This window comes from Strigops habroptila, chromosome 6 (genome assembly GCF_004027225.2).
Source record: "Strigops habroptila isolate Jane chromosome 6, bStrHab1.2.pri, whole genome shotgun sequence".
Taxonomy (NCBI): Eukaryota; Metazoa; Chordata; class Aves; order Psittaciformes; family Psittacidae; genus Strigops; species Strigops habroptila.
The window spans coordinates 55,983,796-55,997,589 of NC_044282.2; the positions used below are offsets into that span (position 1 = coordinate 55,983,796).

The following is a 13,794-nucleotide window of genomic DNA, read 5'->3' on the forward strand; positions in this document are numbered from 1 at the left end:
AAGCCTTTCCATGTCTGGCCCCTAAGAGAGAACTACAGTACAACTCAAAAGTTGTGACAACCTTCTACAGGGAAAAGCTGATAGTGTTTCTGAACTAAGTCTCTTCCAAGCACTGGCCTTGAAGAATCCACACTGTTGTAAAGTCCCTACTCAGGGACCCACGCAAATGGTTTCTTTAAGGCAGTTGTCTGAAGTGATTAAGGGCACTTGAACTACTGGATGAGCCTTGCGGAAGACAACCCTTGTATGCAGATGAAATGATAAAAGGTTAATAGGAATTAATCATATGCCAACCACAGCTGTCTATAAATGCATGCACTTGTATGCAAACACACAAGATTTAGCAATGGGCAGGTATTTTAAATCATGTGTGTAATTAAGATATGCATACATTTCATTTCAGCATAGAAGTATGCACTGATTTTGGAATACAGCTCAAGTCATTACCTATACTATGTTCTACAAAAGAACAAAATACTAACAGGCATGCACTGAATCTGAAAACATCATCAGAAAGGGGAAACAAAGTTAAAATAATTCTATTCAATTGATCATATAACCAAAACAGACAATCTGATTAATTTCGAAAAAAGATTTAAAGTAAGTGTTCCACCAAAACTTTGATCTTTACTAAGTTTAACTTTAAAAACCCCAAGTATAAATAGCTAGATGAGTAGGAGGGAGACAAAAAAAGACTACAAGATAAGAGTCTGCAAGTGGGATGGCAGATGTGAATGGCCTTCTTGCATCTCATGTCAAAAATTCAACAGAAGGTTTATCACTAAATGACCTCAAAGAATGAAATTACCAAAAATGTAAAGAAAGTAACTTTGTGAATTTCCTAAATCAGAATATCCTTGGGTTTTTTTTTCACTGATTCACTCAACTGTCATGGTCAGATTAACACTTGCATTTGGCTGCAATTAACTGTGGATTTTTACCTCTGCACACTAAGTAATTATATATTCATAAGTACCAAAGCGAGCTGACATTAGCGGCGAAAATACTGGAGTTTGTTTCATGACAGGAGGGAGAACTGCAGGCAAGTGCTGTCCTTGCAATTTCAGCTTGATGAGTTTCATGGCTATAGAGAACTCCTGTTGATCCATTTTTCCATCCTTGTTCAGGTCCGATAGTGTCCTTAAAACCAAAATAAAATACAATTAGAAAAGCCAACAAAGAAAAAATGCAAACTTAACTTCTTCACTTCATGAGAAGCTTTTATTTATTTACTGGTTTTGTATAAGAAAACAAGAAACTTATTGCAACCACTTGGAGATTTTCTACTTTTGACAACATTCAAACCCTCAGAAGTTTGACTACTCACTTGGTCGCCTACTGCAGACTTCAGTTTGAAAGTTGCTGTATATTAAAAACTTGAGAAAGGAGGAAGACACTTGGAAAAGCAGTAGTCCTCTGCTCAACGCATATACCTGTTGCCACTGCTCGACTATTTTCTATGCTACTAGCCAAGCTAATTATTTTAAATTTATGTCTGGTAATGTAAGGAAGAAATGGAAGAATCTGAAACAGGACGATGCAGAAACCTGCTAAAGGCACTATATGCTACTACGAAAACTCCATTAATTCACAAAGCTTGAGGGTTTTTTAAGCCTGATATCCACAGCGTCTTCCTCTGACACTTTTCCAAATAAACTTAATGACAGCAGAAAATATATGCAACAGTGCATACATAAAACGACTGAATTTCTGGTCAGACAGAAAATATGAAATCTTAGTAGATGTGAGGACTGGGCACAGGAGTGTAAATAAAATTAGGAGGGGGGGGGAAAGAAATCAGACTTAGCATTAAGCTACATTTAGTCTATCATTCTGTTACTATTCATTATAAAATCCCAAGACCCTACGCAAAAAATTCTTTACCACTCTTTTCTAGGCAATTTAGGAGTCTGAAGAAGAAACTAACTTAGCATTTAGTTAGTTTCCTTAATATTCTTTCACAACTCCCACACAATGAGTTATTCTTAATTATTATGAGCCTCCATTGTGTGTCTTTTAGGACATATACATCTTGATAACAACCAAGTACCCCAAAATGAACACAGTATTCTAGTGAAGGCTTCTCTAAGAAGTGTTGCAATCACCACATATATGCTGCAAAGAACAGGTGTTTTTCTAGTTCCTGTATTATAGCATTGGTTGCTATCATAAAATGGTTTAAGTTGGAAGGGACCTTAAAGCTCATCTAGTTCCAACCCTCTGCCATGGGCAGGGACACCTTCCACTAGACCAGGTTGCTGAAAGCCCCATCCAACCTGGCCTTGAACACTGCCAGGGATGGGGCAGCCACAGCTTCTCTGGGCAACCTGTGCCAGGGCCTCACCACCCTCACAGGGAAGAACTTGTTTCTGATAGCTCATCTAAATCTCCCCTCTTTCAGTTTAAAGCCATTCCCCCATGTCCTATCACCACTTGCTCTTATATATATTTATAAAAAATATAACGACAGGGCTTAACCTTTGTGGCAGCCCAACAGGCACCTCCCTCTATGAAAGTCTTGCAATTTATCATCGTTTTTTGTTTCAAGCACTTAATATAGTTTAAAAAGCCTGTCTTCAATATGATCCAATTTGAATTAACATCATAAGAAATATTTAAAAAGACACTCCTTTTTAATTAAAATAATGATTTAGACAACACTCCTACTTCGACCATTAAAAGCCTCTTTGAGATGACACACCAGATAGTATTTGAATGCTACACATCTCCTAGGAAAAAAGAAAAAGGAATACCTTACCATATTTCAGCAAGGATTGAAGCTGGTAGACCCGACTGCATAAAAAAGTTACGTGCTTGATCACCTATGATAAACAGGAAAGACAGACAGACTTTTACACTAGAGACACAGATCTTCAGAAGACCTCTGTGCTCCCTTGTGGGATCAAGGTTTCAAAAAGGAACCAGCATGCTAAATACCAAGCTTTCCAGTTTCATACCACCTAACCCCTTCCTTAGTGATAGCGATTGTCAGCTACCCATGTGTTCTGCAATCCTGAATCTTTGCTCTGAGAAGTCATTTCAAATAGTTATAAAAAGCTTTAACAGGTCATAAGTCAACAGCTGCCAACAGTTTAAAAGATGCAAGATTTAAAGAAGTAAAAATGACTGAAAATTTAGTCCTGACCCAATTACTTTGACAGGAAACAGTGAGCATGCTATTTCTTTCCTTCTCCTTTATCCAATCTAACTTGAGCCAGTATTTGCCTCCCCAGAAAATCTGGGAAAATATCACATTCTGAATAATAGTCCATCAGAGAACATCCACTATTTCAGTATTTCAGGAAGGGAATGGGAACTATTGTGCAAACCCATATCAAGTTCCAAATCAATTGGCACTGATCGTGCTGTAAACAAACATGTAGTAAAACATGGATAATGGTGTTTATGCCTACCCATGAGTGAATTACAGATGCTTCAAGCTAAGAATGCAGGTTATTCTTTCACCTCTTTCTTCCCTTATATTCATACACCACCTTTCATTTCAAGCAGCTGCCGAATAAATAATGAAGCCTGCAGACATATGTGCAGGTAAGAGCTAGATGTGGCCTACGGGTAGTCCCTAGGACTAAATACTTTTCAGCTCATGGTAAACACAACCTCCCAGTGCTGTGTGGCCAGAGCAGGAGTTATGTATCACTTAGCCAGAAGATGTCCATGTTCCAAACAGACACGTTCTCGCTTTCTCCTCGGTCCTTTTTCACCCAAAAAGATGAAAAGCAGAGGCAGTGGAGTCACCAGATAGAGCATTAGCAGATAGTCAGGCAGGCAGGAACAATTAAGGGTAATCTTTAGTGCCCATGCACACACTTGATTTAAGAATGGGGCATTCTTAAATCAAGTCGTCTTTGACAGTGAGCTTGAGTCTTTTCTTGATATCACAAGCAGATTCTTATATTTAAAAACTGCAAATTCTGAGGTGCACAGCAACATGACCCAATTGTTTCAGAAGAGAAGCAGCTGAATGCAACTGGAACTGACAGCAGGCCATTGCAAAATGCCATTAGCCTATCCAGAACTCACTGAAGGCCCAACGGTTAATAAATTTCAAGCAGTCATTAACAAGGACAAGCTGTGAGCATCTCTCTCCCTGCCTCTTCCTCCAAAACAAAGACATCTAACAGCACAGTATTCCCTAACACTGTTCAGACAGAGGAGAGCCACTTCTGGTGTCTGTGGCGTCACTTGTCACAACAGCTACTGTAAGTGCTCCGTGGCAGCCTCCCATCTAAGTACAGATTTCACCCGATACTCTTTGATTTTGAAACTAGACATAGCTGAAGCTAGCACGTAACTGCTAGCTGCAGAAGTGACAGGGTTAATAAAAGAGTGTTCGTGTGCCAGACTTTAGCCAAAACTTTGTAGAAGTTTAATAATAACCCATGGCTATCTGCCCAAAGAATATGGTTATTAGTCACACAACAAAGGGCTAGAAATAGGATGTAGTTTGCAAACTGGTTTACAAAGATACTTCTGTGTACACAGAAGTTAATGTGTAGTCCAGAATCTCTGACAAACCTGTAATGTAGCCTCCTGTGGGTTTAAGGCTGTCGAACTGCTTGTCATGCTTGGCCCGCTCTTCAGAGGTGATGGCCCATATGTTTGGACCTCCTAAGAAACAAAAAGCAAAAACAAAACACTGAACAATCAAACCGACTGAAAAAGCTTAAAAATCAAGCACGTCACTTGCAACATAGAAGCTTGGTTTCTCAAGAGACGAAGTTAGATCTAGACACACCCAGCTCCTACCAGTTTGGCAAGGATGTTATGAAACACAAAGCTGCTTCCCAGATCCTGCTTCCCAGATGTGCAAGCGCTAGCTGAGACAATTCCTCAGCTAGATCTCTTTACAGTCAGCTTTCAAACATGCTCTGTCACCCTTCAAACCTGGTGCAATGCAGTTTCCTGTTGCTGCTGACTGCAGCCTGGGCAGGATGCATGTTGCTAACCATACCCTGTGTGAACCAAATACTCCTCTGGTTCACCGATGAGCAAATGGCATTCAATATCACTTAAAGGTTCTCCTACAGAGGGCTAACACCCTACAGCTGCCAAAAAGATGCGTGCTTCATCTTACCAATACTTTAAAACCAAAATTGGGACTGCTACAAAAATATGTTGGTTTGTCTGACAAAGGAGTAACATTCTGCGTTTTTAAAAAGCACGTAATTTCCACTTACTATTTTTCAATGCTTAAAAAAAAAGTATTAAATATTACAGCCTCAAAGTAACAAAGAGAAACTGCAGGGAATAATCATGTTTACAGAACTGTGCTGATATACCTGGCAGAACAAACGTGACTTTCAGAAATGCTCCAACCTGCTGGATAAAGGTCAGGGTGTCCTTTGCCGGAAAAGCAGTTTGCCAGAATAATCGGTTTTGCTTTTTAAGTAGGAGGAAGTTTGAGTTGGGAAGTTCTTGACAAGTGTCTAATTTTTCAAATCAAGATTGGCAAGAAGTGGCCAAAATTCTGAATGGAAACCCCCAAAACAGCATTAGAAGACTACTACTTAAAAACCCCACCTTTTAAAATACATTCTATTAAGCATTACCACTTCCAAAGAACTGTTAATCTGTTCTTCAAGCATTTGTATTGCTCACTAAAAGACAACTGAGGGAATAAATAATTCTTCTAATAAGATACTAACAAGTTGCTTTAAAACCCACAGGAATTTGAAAGAAAGTTACTATAAAATGCTTCCTCTTTTCCTACATAAACCTCATTTCATAGTATTGAATCTAAAAAATTTCAGCAATTTTCACTATTAAGAGAATAGCAACACAGCAAAGGGACTGCATGCTGATGTACTTGCCAATATAGACGTGCTAACCACGTTCATCATCTCTCACCTGTGTTTATCCATATATGCAAACACATTTTCCAAAAAGACTAAATGTCTCCTCTTAAAAAAATCCTGTTAAGACTGTCATCCTCCTCTCAAATTTAATTCCCCCAGTAGGGAAATCCTAAAGAAAAAACCCAAACCAAACCAGAAACTCATGGGGGATATGAACGACAGAAAAGGTGGGAGGGCATTAGGATACAACCTCTATGCACCTGGATTTGGTGTTTTGCTTCCCTCTCTTGAGGATATACCTTTTTTTTTTTAGTGTGGCCTTAATGAAAGGGTCTTCTTGTACACTGCATGTGGTAACTATGAACACACGTTATCAAATGTGCATTGTGTGACTGTTTCAGGAGACTGAATATAATTCCTGAAAAAGACCAAGCTACTTATAATTTATTCCAAAGGTAAGAATTTCAGATTTTCCCTATCCCTGAGGACAGAGACTGAAAACCTTTATTTCCCTGGTGCCTCCATTAAAAAAAAACACTCTCCACTGTTTGGTTTATAGGCATGGAAGAAAATAATTTGGTAAGCCTTAAAATGCAAAGCAGACCTTCTCCCACATTGACGGTTTTTCTTAAAAGTAAATATATAAAAATATACAGATTTTGTAAATAAACTTTCAGAGAAAACATATTCCATCCAGACAATTGTAGCCACATCTTTCTTAACACTTATCAACATTCAAAAATACCTTGAAATTTAAGATAAACATCTTAAAAGGAGATATCAGAACATCTTTTAATTTAGATGGTTGAATGAAAACATGCTCCAAATTCCAACCAGAAATGAGATGGGGGAGGGAGAGGGCAAGCAAGGCGGTATCCAAACAAAGTCCTTCCAAAGCTGTGATCCCTTAGAGGCTGAGTCTAGAAAGTAATATACTGTAGGGTATTTTAGCAGGAATTAGGATCTAGAGAACAGCATACCTTCGAGTCAGCACAGCTCTCCCATCTCTGATAGTGAGATTTTTGGTGCTTGTCTGCAACTGATCAAAGTCCCAGAAAAAGTTTTAACCCAGCATCACTTAAGAGAGGGTGTCTGCCATTTTCAGCCTGAACTAGAACAGATCATTCTTTTACGAATACATGTTAATAACCATTGGATAATGAAAGCATTTGTTTAAAAGAAAAAAAATAAAAAATACCCCACCCAATACTTATGGGAGGGATCCACAATGTGAGCATTCAAGGCCCACCCAACACTACTTCTTTAAAGCATTAACTGTTTTTTCCAACACCTACTCCAATGCAGAACAGAAACAAAGAACACAAGAGGGAAGGTTAAAGCATTGCAAGCGCTTGTTTTTAGCTTAACCAGGTGCTCGTGGCTCTTTTGATGTTACCATTTGGTGATACAAATAAGAAAAGAAAAATCTATGCACAGAAAGTGCCGTTTAAATTAAGATTCCTCAAAATACTGAGCAAAAATACCACATCGGTCTATCTGAAATTAACACTTTGAACAAAGGGGATCACAAGGTCTTTGCAATTCCAAAAAGCACGTCACAAAACCAATCTTCAAAGTAACTGCTGCGCTTACTTACAGTACAACTGAGACCATCACAATAAAGACTTACCACAGACAAAATTAGTTTGAAACTCAGTTTAAAACTCCTGTGTATCACCATCAAAATATGCCTCCATCCTCACAAATACTGTGTGGTTGCTTCCCAAAGCTACCACCAGTGGTAAAACTGGCCACTCAGCATCACTGGTGAGAAAAATTACACTGTCTGGTTTACAAACAATCAAGTTTTGGGCATGTTGAACAGTGACAAAGGGAAGACTACTCTTTTTCTTGGGAGGACAAACCTACAGGAAGACTTACATAGAAATATCTGCAATCCAAGGTGAATCATCTAAACTTATCTGGCTTAGCTCAACATTTTTTTGCATTAACTTGTCTTCAATCCCAGAGCTGAGAAACATCCTGCCCATAAGCCAGATCCAGCTAAAAGGAATAATTAATTTTGCCCAGAGACATCACTGTTGTTATTCCCTCCTCACAGCCCCAACCCTTACTCATGGCAAGTCACACACAAATCACAAAACCAAATCACAGGCACCTCCACTCTGCAGACACCTCCCTGATGAGGCAGGAGGCATGCATCTCCTTGATGGAGCAGTGGTGAATCTTTGGCTCCACAGAGATTCTGAGCTGGCACCAAGCAGTTGTGAACTACCACACTTTTACAGACCAGTTCAGCATCAGAAATCAAAATACAGTTGCCACTACATGCTCTCATGACCGGCTTTGCTGCAGACAATGAATAGTACATTTCTACTTTTCTGACTTAGCTTAAATTTCCTGGAAATTTTCAAAGGATAAATATTTTTTCCCCAACTGTAGATGGTACAATTTTGGAGGAGAGGGGGGAAAAAGAGTATGTATATCTTATAAAATCATTATTCTTGAAACAAGGTTACTTTGCAATCACACAATTTCATACATGTAGCAAGACCCATCTGGATGAAGCTAACACTGTATTTGACTAGTTTGCATTTTTAAGAATCAAAGCTCAAGAAATGCTGAACTTGGAAGATGTTTCCCCGCAAGATCTTCCCTAGAATAGAGTAACTATTGCCTTCACTTGTTTTCTCCGTTTATGAAAAAACACATTTCTGTATTAGTAACACCTTTGGGAGACAGATTTGAAACTACCTGTCTTTTCTAAAGAAGGTTGTTACTATAAGAGAAGACTCTAAACAAAGATCAGGACTGGCAAGTGTTCTCGAGACCCAGCTTGGGAAACCTGGACTTATGGTCCATGAATGTCTCAGTGGATTTCTTATACCAGATCAGAAAACCAAGAGGAAAAGCTCCTCTACTTGCCCACTCCACAGCCCTACAACATGTTCAAGAGTTCAAAGTCACATGTGGATCTACCCATGTAGAAAGTTTGTATGGAGTAACAAAGACAGACCCACATGAACAACACGGTGCTAAAGATCACGTTGGCATACTCTCAAGACTTCTCTAAAGATGACAAAATGCATACCTTCGTCTAACAGGTATCAATATGTAATTTAATGTGGTAGCAATTCCAACAAATTTTATAGGGTTGGAAGCAAGTGACCATGCTGGACATTAAACAACATTTTCTGTTCCTTTAAGCTCATTTTAAATAAAAGGCATCTTTCCACGAGAGTGTATGTGGGTCTGTTTACGGCAGGATCACAGCACTTAGTAGGACAGATCCAGAAGTGTCTTTACAACACTGCATCAGACAGATAATCTTTTGAAGAAAATAAAAGACTTGCTTTGATGGGCTGCCAACATCAGAAATGGAAACACTGTTCTTTGCCTAAAACGGTAAGTTGCCATTGAAAAAGAATAAAGAAAAGAAAGCGCAATCCTAGAAGAAAAGTAAATAGACTTGAAAATGCTCTGTACGACCTCTGACACTGGTTAGTACTACCCATAGCAAAAGGTAGTTGTACCAAAAGCAGTACTATTCGTGAAAAGGATAAAGGCAACTTTTAACTTGTGGAGAATCATAAGACATTTCTCACATTCTCCAAAGAAGTGTGTTTCTCACTGATAGGCATTGCTTGTTTTTCTCTAATAAAAACTATGCTCCTATGACCTACAAAGTTAATTAATTCCACAGAGATAATAAACCTAAATTGAAAGAACATTCCTTGTAGACATAAGTCACGAGGAGGAGTGATTACATTACCACCTTTTAAACCATTGAAAAAAACTAGCATTAAGTGCCATAATGACCCTAAATAAATATTTATCCCCATGTTTAAAGATGGGGAAATTTCAACACAGACATGCAGCAGCATGCCTCATGCTGCACAAGGGGTTTTCCTTAATGCAACCAGCAATCACATTACTCTCATTAGAAGCCTTGAGAGAATTGTTTGGTGTAAGAAATACTGGGATAAATCTAATCATGACAGATTTTGTCTGTCTGTGTTTGTAGATTAGTTTACCACATTATTTATTACAGATCAGATTTAATGCTTGAGATGTGAAATCACACTTCTAATTTTTCCTCAGTGGCAAATAAACACTCCAGCAGTCTGAAAATACACAGAACATTTTACCACCAGTCAGAATTTCCAGAATCCTTATCAGTGTTTTTGCTATTTTCAGTATTTGCCTCCCTCTTTCATTGTTGATTCTTTATATCAAATGTAGGAGAAAATGCTGACTGATAATAACAATTTATTCTTATTTAGGTGTGCAAAGGTGTTATGAACTACTACTGTGGTGGCTTTGGGTCCATCTCACAGTACCACCCGCCCTTCCTTGAGGAACACAGCTCTCATTCCCAGCTCCCATGTTTTCTGGCCACAACAGGAGCCACATGCAACCTCACTCATTTCACAAAACACACATTGATCCCAATACTACTTGTCCTACCAGAAATGCTTCACAGAGGTTCTCAGTATATTAAGCAACACTACAGCAACTGCCAGAAGAAAAGGGTATGTCTATGCTTAACAATTTCAGTGTACACATAGTTAAAAGCTGTGTGGAAACACATTTCTCCTTCACTTTTGTAGTTTCACTAAAATTACAAGAATTGTGCCCATCGAAGCAAAGAGAACCTTTAAAGATTTTCAAGTGTCTCTGATGTGCTATCCAAAAATAACCATTACTTGCAGACAGGCTGTAAATAGCATCAGGAAGTGCAAAGCTTCACAGATTTGGCCAAGAAATGCTTGATTAATTGAAAAGCTTGCTCACAGAAACGTGGACAAAGCAGCAGCAGCCACATTGTATTTTAGAGTACAATTTCTGTTCTCTACATTATGTACAGCATTTCTAGATATTTTGGTGTATTGGGAATCCTTAAGTTCAGCAGTTCACTAAAATCACTAAATCACTAAAATTGTGCTCATGCAAACTAACCACCTGCTCCTAAAAACAAGAGCAGAACTCCATACGATGCAGTATTTTGCCTGATACGGTCAGTGGCATCCCCCCACTTCTATATACAAAATCTATCTGTAAAGGAAGAACATTAACATTTCTGTCCCATGCAAGAAACACAATCCTTGGTTTTACAACGAGTATAATCCCTAAAACAATTTAGAGATACATAATAGTCTAGTCCATGCTAACAGTAAAGATCCATTTGTTTTCTGAATTTTACAGAACAATTTGATTCCAAAGCAGTTAAACTCTCAGTCCGTAACAGCAGGATAGTATTTCTATACTTGATAAAAATCACAGAATCATTTAGCTCATTATGGCTATCCATTTTCAGAAGCTCATTTTTTGATTAAATTACTGCCAAGCTCCACTGAAACAAAGCAACACACCAAGCAAGGAAAGCATTAAAAAACCCAAAACCAAACCCACAGACATAGAAAATTATAGCAAGTTTACTTAAAGATGTGTAAACAGAATATTTTTAAGTTTCGTTAGAGCTCCGCTAATGTAAAAAATACATTAGGAAATGTGTATAAACCTGACAGTACTCTCAACTGCACACCAGCATGCCACCTTTTACATGAGTTTTCTGTAGGATATGTGACAACTCATTCAATAGTTTCTTCTGAAGTTTTAATGCAGCAAGTTTTCTATTTCTCAACAAGAAGTGCAACTACTATAACCTACAAAGTTGGTAAACTCATGCTTTATTCCTGAAAGCTAATTTAACTTCTTCTCTTCTTACAGAAAAAAGTTGGCACACTGACTTGGCTTAACCTAAGCCTTCTCCATATCTAGATGCAATACTAGCAATAAATATAAAAGTATTTTCTCCCTAATTCTGGAAAAACGATGCCATTGAAATCAGCTGAACTGACGCAGCACATGAAACAAGCCCATTCTTCTATCCAATGTCATAGCCATGTCTTTGCCCAGAATCACAGAACCACAGAACCATTCAGTTTGAAAAACACCTGTAAGATCATCAAGTCCAACCATTAACCCAGCACTGCCAAGTCCACCGCTGAACCATGACCCTAAGCACCACATCTAAACATCTTTTAAACACCTCCAGGGATGCTGACTCAACCACTTCCCTGGGCAGCCTGTTCCAATGCTTGACCCTCTTAGTGAAGGAATCCGACCTAAACCTCCCCTGGAGAAACTTGAGACCATGTCCTCTCATCCTATTGCTTGTTACTTGGGAGAAGAGACTGACCCCCACATCGCTACAAGATGAGACTACAAGAAGAGACTGACCCGCCACATGAGCTACCTCTGCTCAGGCAGTCGTAGAGAGTGATAAGGTCTCCCCCTGGGCCTCCTTCTCTCCAGGCTAAACAACCCCAGTTCCTTCAGGTGGTCCTCACAAGATTCATGCTCCAGACCCTTCACCAGTTTCATTGCCCTTCTCTGGACCCACTCCAGCACCTCAATGTCTTTCTTGCAGTGAGGGGCCCAAAACTGAACACAGTTTTCAAGGTGCAGCCTCAACAGACCCGAGTACAGGGGGACCATCTCTGCCCTAATGCTGCAACTAATACTTTTGGATGGATTTTATAGACAGAAAAAAAGAGAAGAAAAAAGTCACACCAACAAGAATCTTTCCAATGGAAGCTATGAAAAGTTCAAAGTAAGCAATATTATCAAAGCATAAAATAAGCATGCTTTGCCAAATTCTTCCCTACCAGGTGCAAGACCTGCCTCCATGTGTTGTTAAGGTGGGCACACTTCCAGCTGACAAGACTCCACAGCCTTCCTTTCCACAGCATGACACAGAAGATGGAAGATAATCTTACCCTTTATTTTAGACAAGTCAGAAGCTTTTTTTTTTGAGTAGACTCCTGTCAACCTGTATAGCATCATAGTCTTCAACAAGGAAAATAGAAGTTTTTAGTCACCGTGTTTGCGGAAAAAAGCCACCAGAGCTTAGACTAAACTTTTCTAATTCTGCAAATGGATTTTTTATGATGATGCTGCTCACCAGCATTCACCAAAACCCCTACAACTTAATTAAAAATTTACAAAAGGATAATTTGTTTAATTATTGTCTAGCAAATCTCTGGGGAATGTCACAAAACTAAAGATTCAGCTGAGTTTCCATCTGTGGCAGCTAGTAAATCTTTCCACACCAGGAGAAATGCGGGCAGGAAAAATACCCAGCAAGAGAATGCAAAATGAACCTTGAAATTACGAGGAGTAAAGGAAATGACTGTCCTATAAAAACATACACCGACATAAAATCAGAGCAGGACTCTAATATCAAAGGATATTAGATCCTTTATAGTAATTTTTGTAGTTCTTGTCATTATCTGGCCATTAGAGTTAAAACTGTATTTCTGGGTTTTCAGACTTGAGGAGGGACCTGGAGGAAGGCTAATGTGCTATATTTACAACGGAGAATTGGGATACAGGCTTGAAAGGAAAGAGGAAAAGAGAAGAACCACCAAATTAAAAAAAAAAAAAAAAAGGACACAGGAAGGGTGGGAGAGAAGGAAATTGAAGAGCCATTTCCTGAATGATCTGTGGAATAAAATTAGATTAGGAGATAATTTTGGAAACAAAACCCAGTAACAAATCTGCCAGCACAGACTGAATATTGACCAGCTAAGCTTCCAGCACAGAGTGACAGACTGAGGTGAGCACGTGGTGGTACTTCTCCAGGATGTCTTCTGAGCCCCCCGTGCAGCTCCTGAACCAGAGGCGGTACCTCAGTAACGGAAGGAAAATCCACCTATCTCTAATTGCTTAAGGAATCTAAGTAACGTTTTGGCATCCACAGCTTCCTACTATTTGTCACTGTGCAAAGTGCTTTGTTTGATATCTGCCAATGATATTTTCATTCGATATTGGTTAATTCTTGTGTTATCAGAGGTTACTTATCATTCCCCTGCCTAGAAAATGACGAATGACTTTGAGAAGGTGACATCTACTGTATCCACCATCCCCACCGTTTCTTTTCCAAGCTGTAATATCCTAATCAATGTAATTATTCCTCATATGGAAGCTGTTCTGTATCTTTGATCATTCTTGT

General features: G+C 38.9%; 1 protein-coding gene across 6 annotated transcripts in view; it reads right to left on the reverse strand.

Annotated features, from left to right (window-relative positions):
- ITSN2 (intersectin 2) overlaps positions 1-13,794 on the reverse strand; it is an 85,110-nt gene that overhangs the window by 50,241 nt on the left and 21,075 nt on the right. For 5 of the 6 annotated variants that reach the window (XM_030490306.1, XM_030490307.1, XM_030490304.1 and 2 more), the window contains exons 3-5: positions 4,537-4,629; positions 2,759-2,822; positions 977-1,140 (exon numbers count right to left, since the gene is read on the reverse strand). In XM_030490306.1, the coding sequence (XP_030346166.1) occupies positions 977-1,140; positions 2,759-2,822; positions 4,537-4,629 (321 nt within the window). The remainder of the gene's footprint in view (positions 1-976; positions 1,141-2,758; positions 2,823-4,536; positions 4,630-13,794) is intronic. The other variant, XM_030490308.1, reaches the window with a different exon arrangement.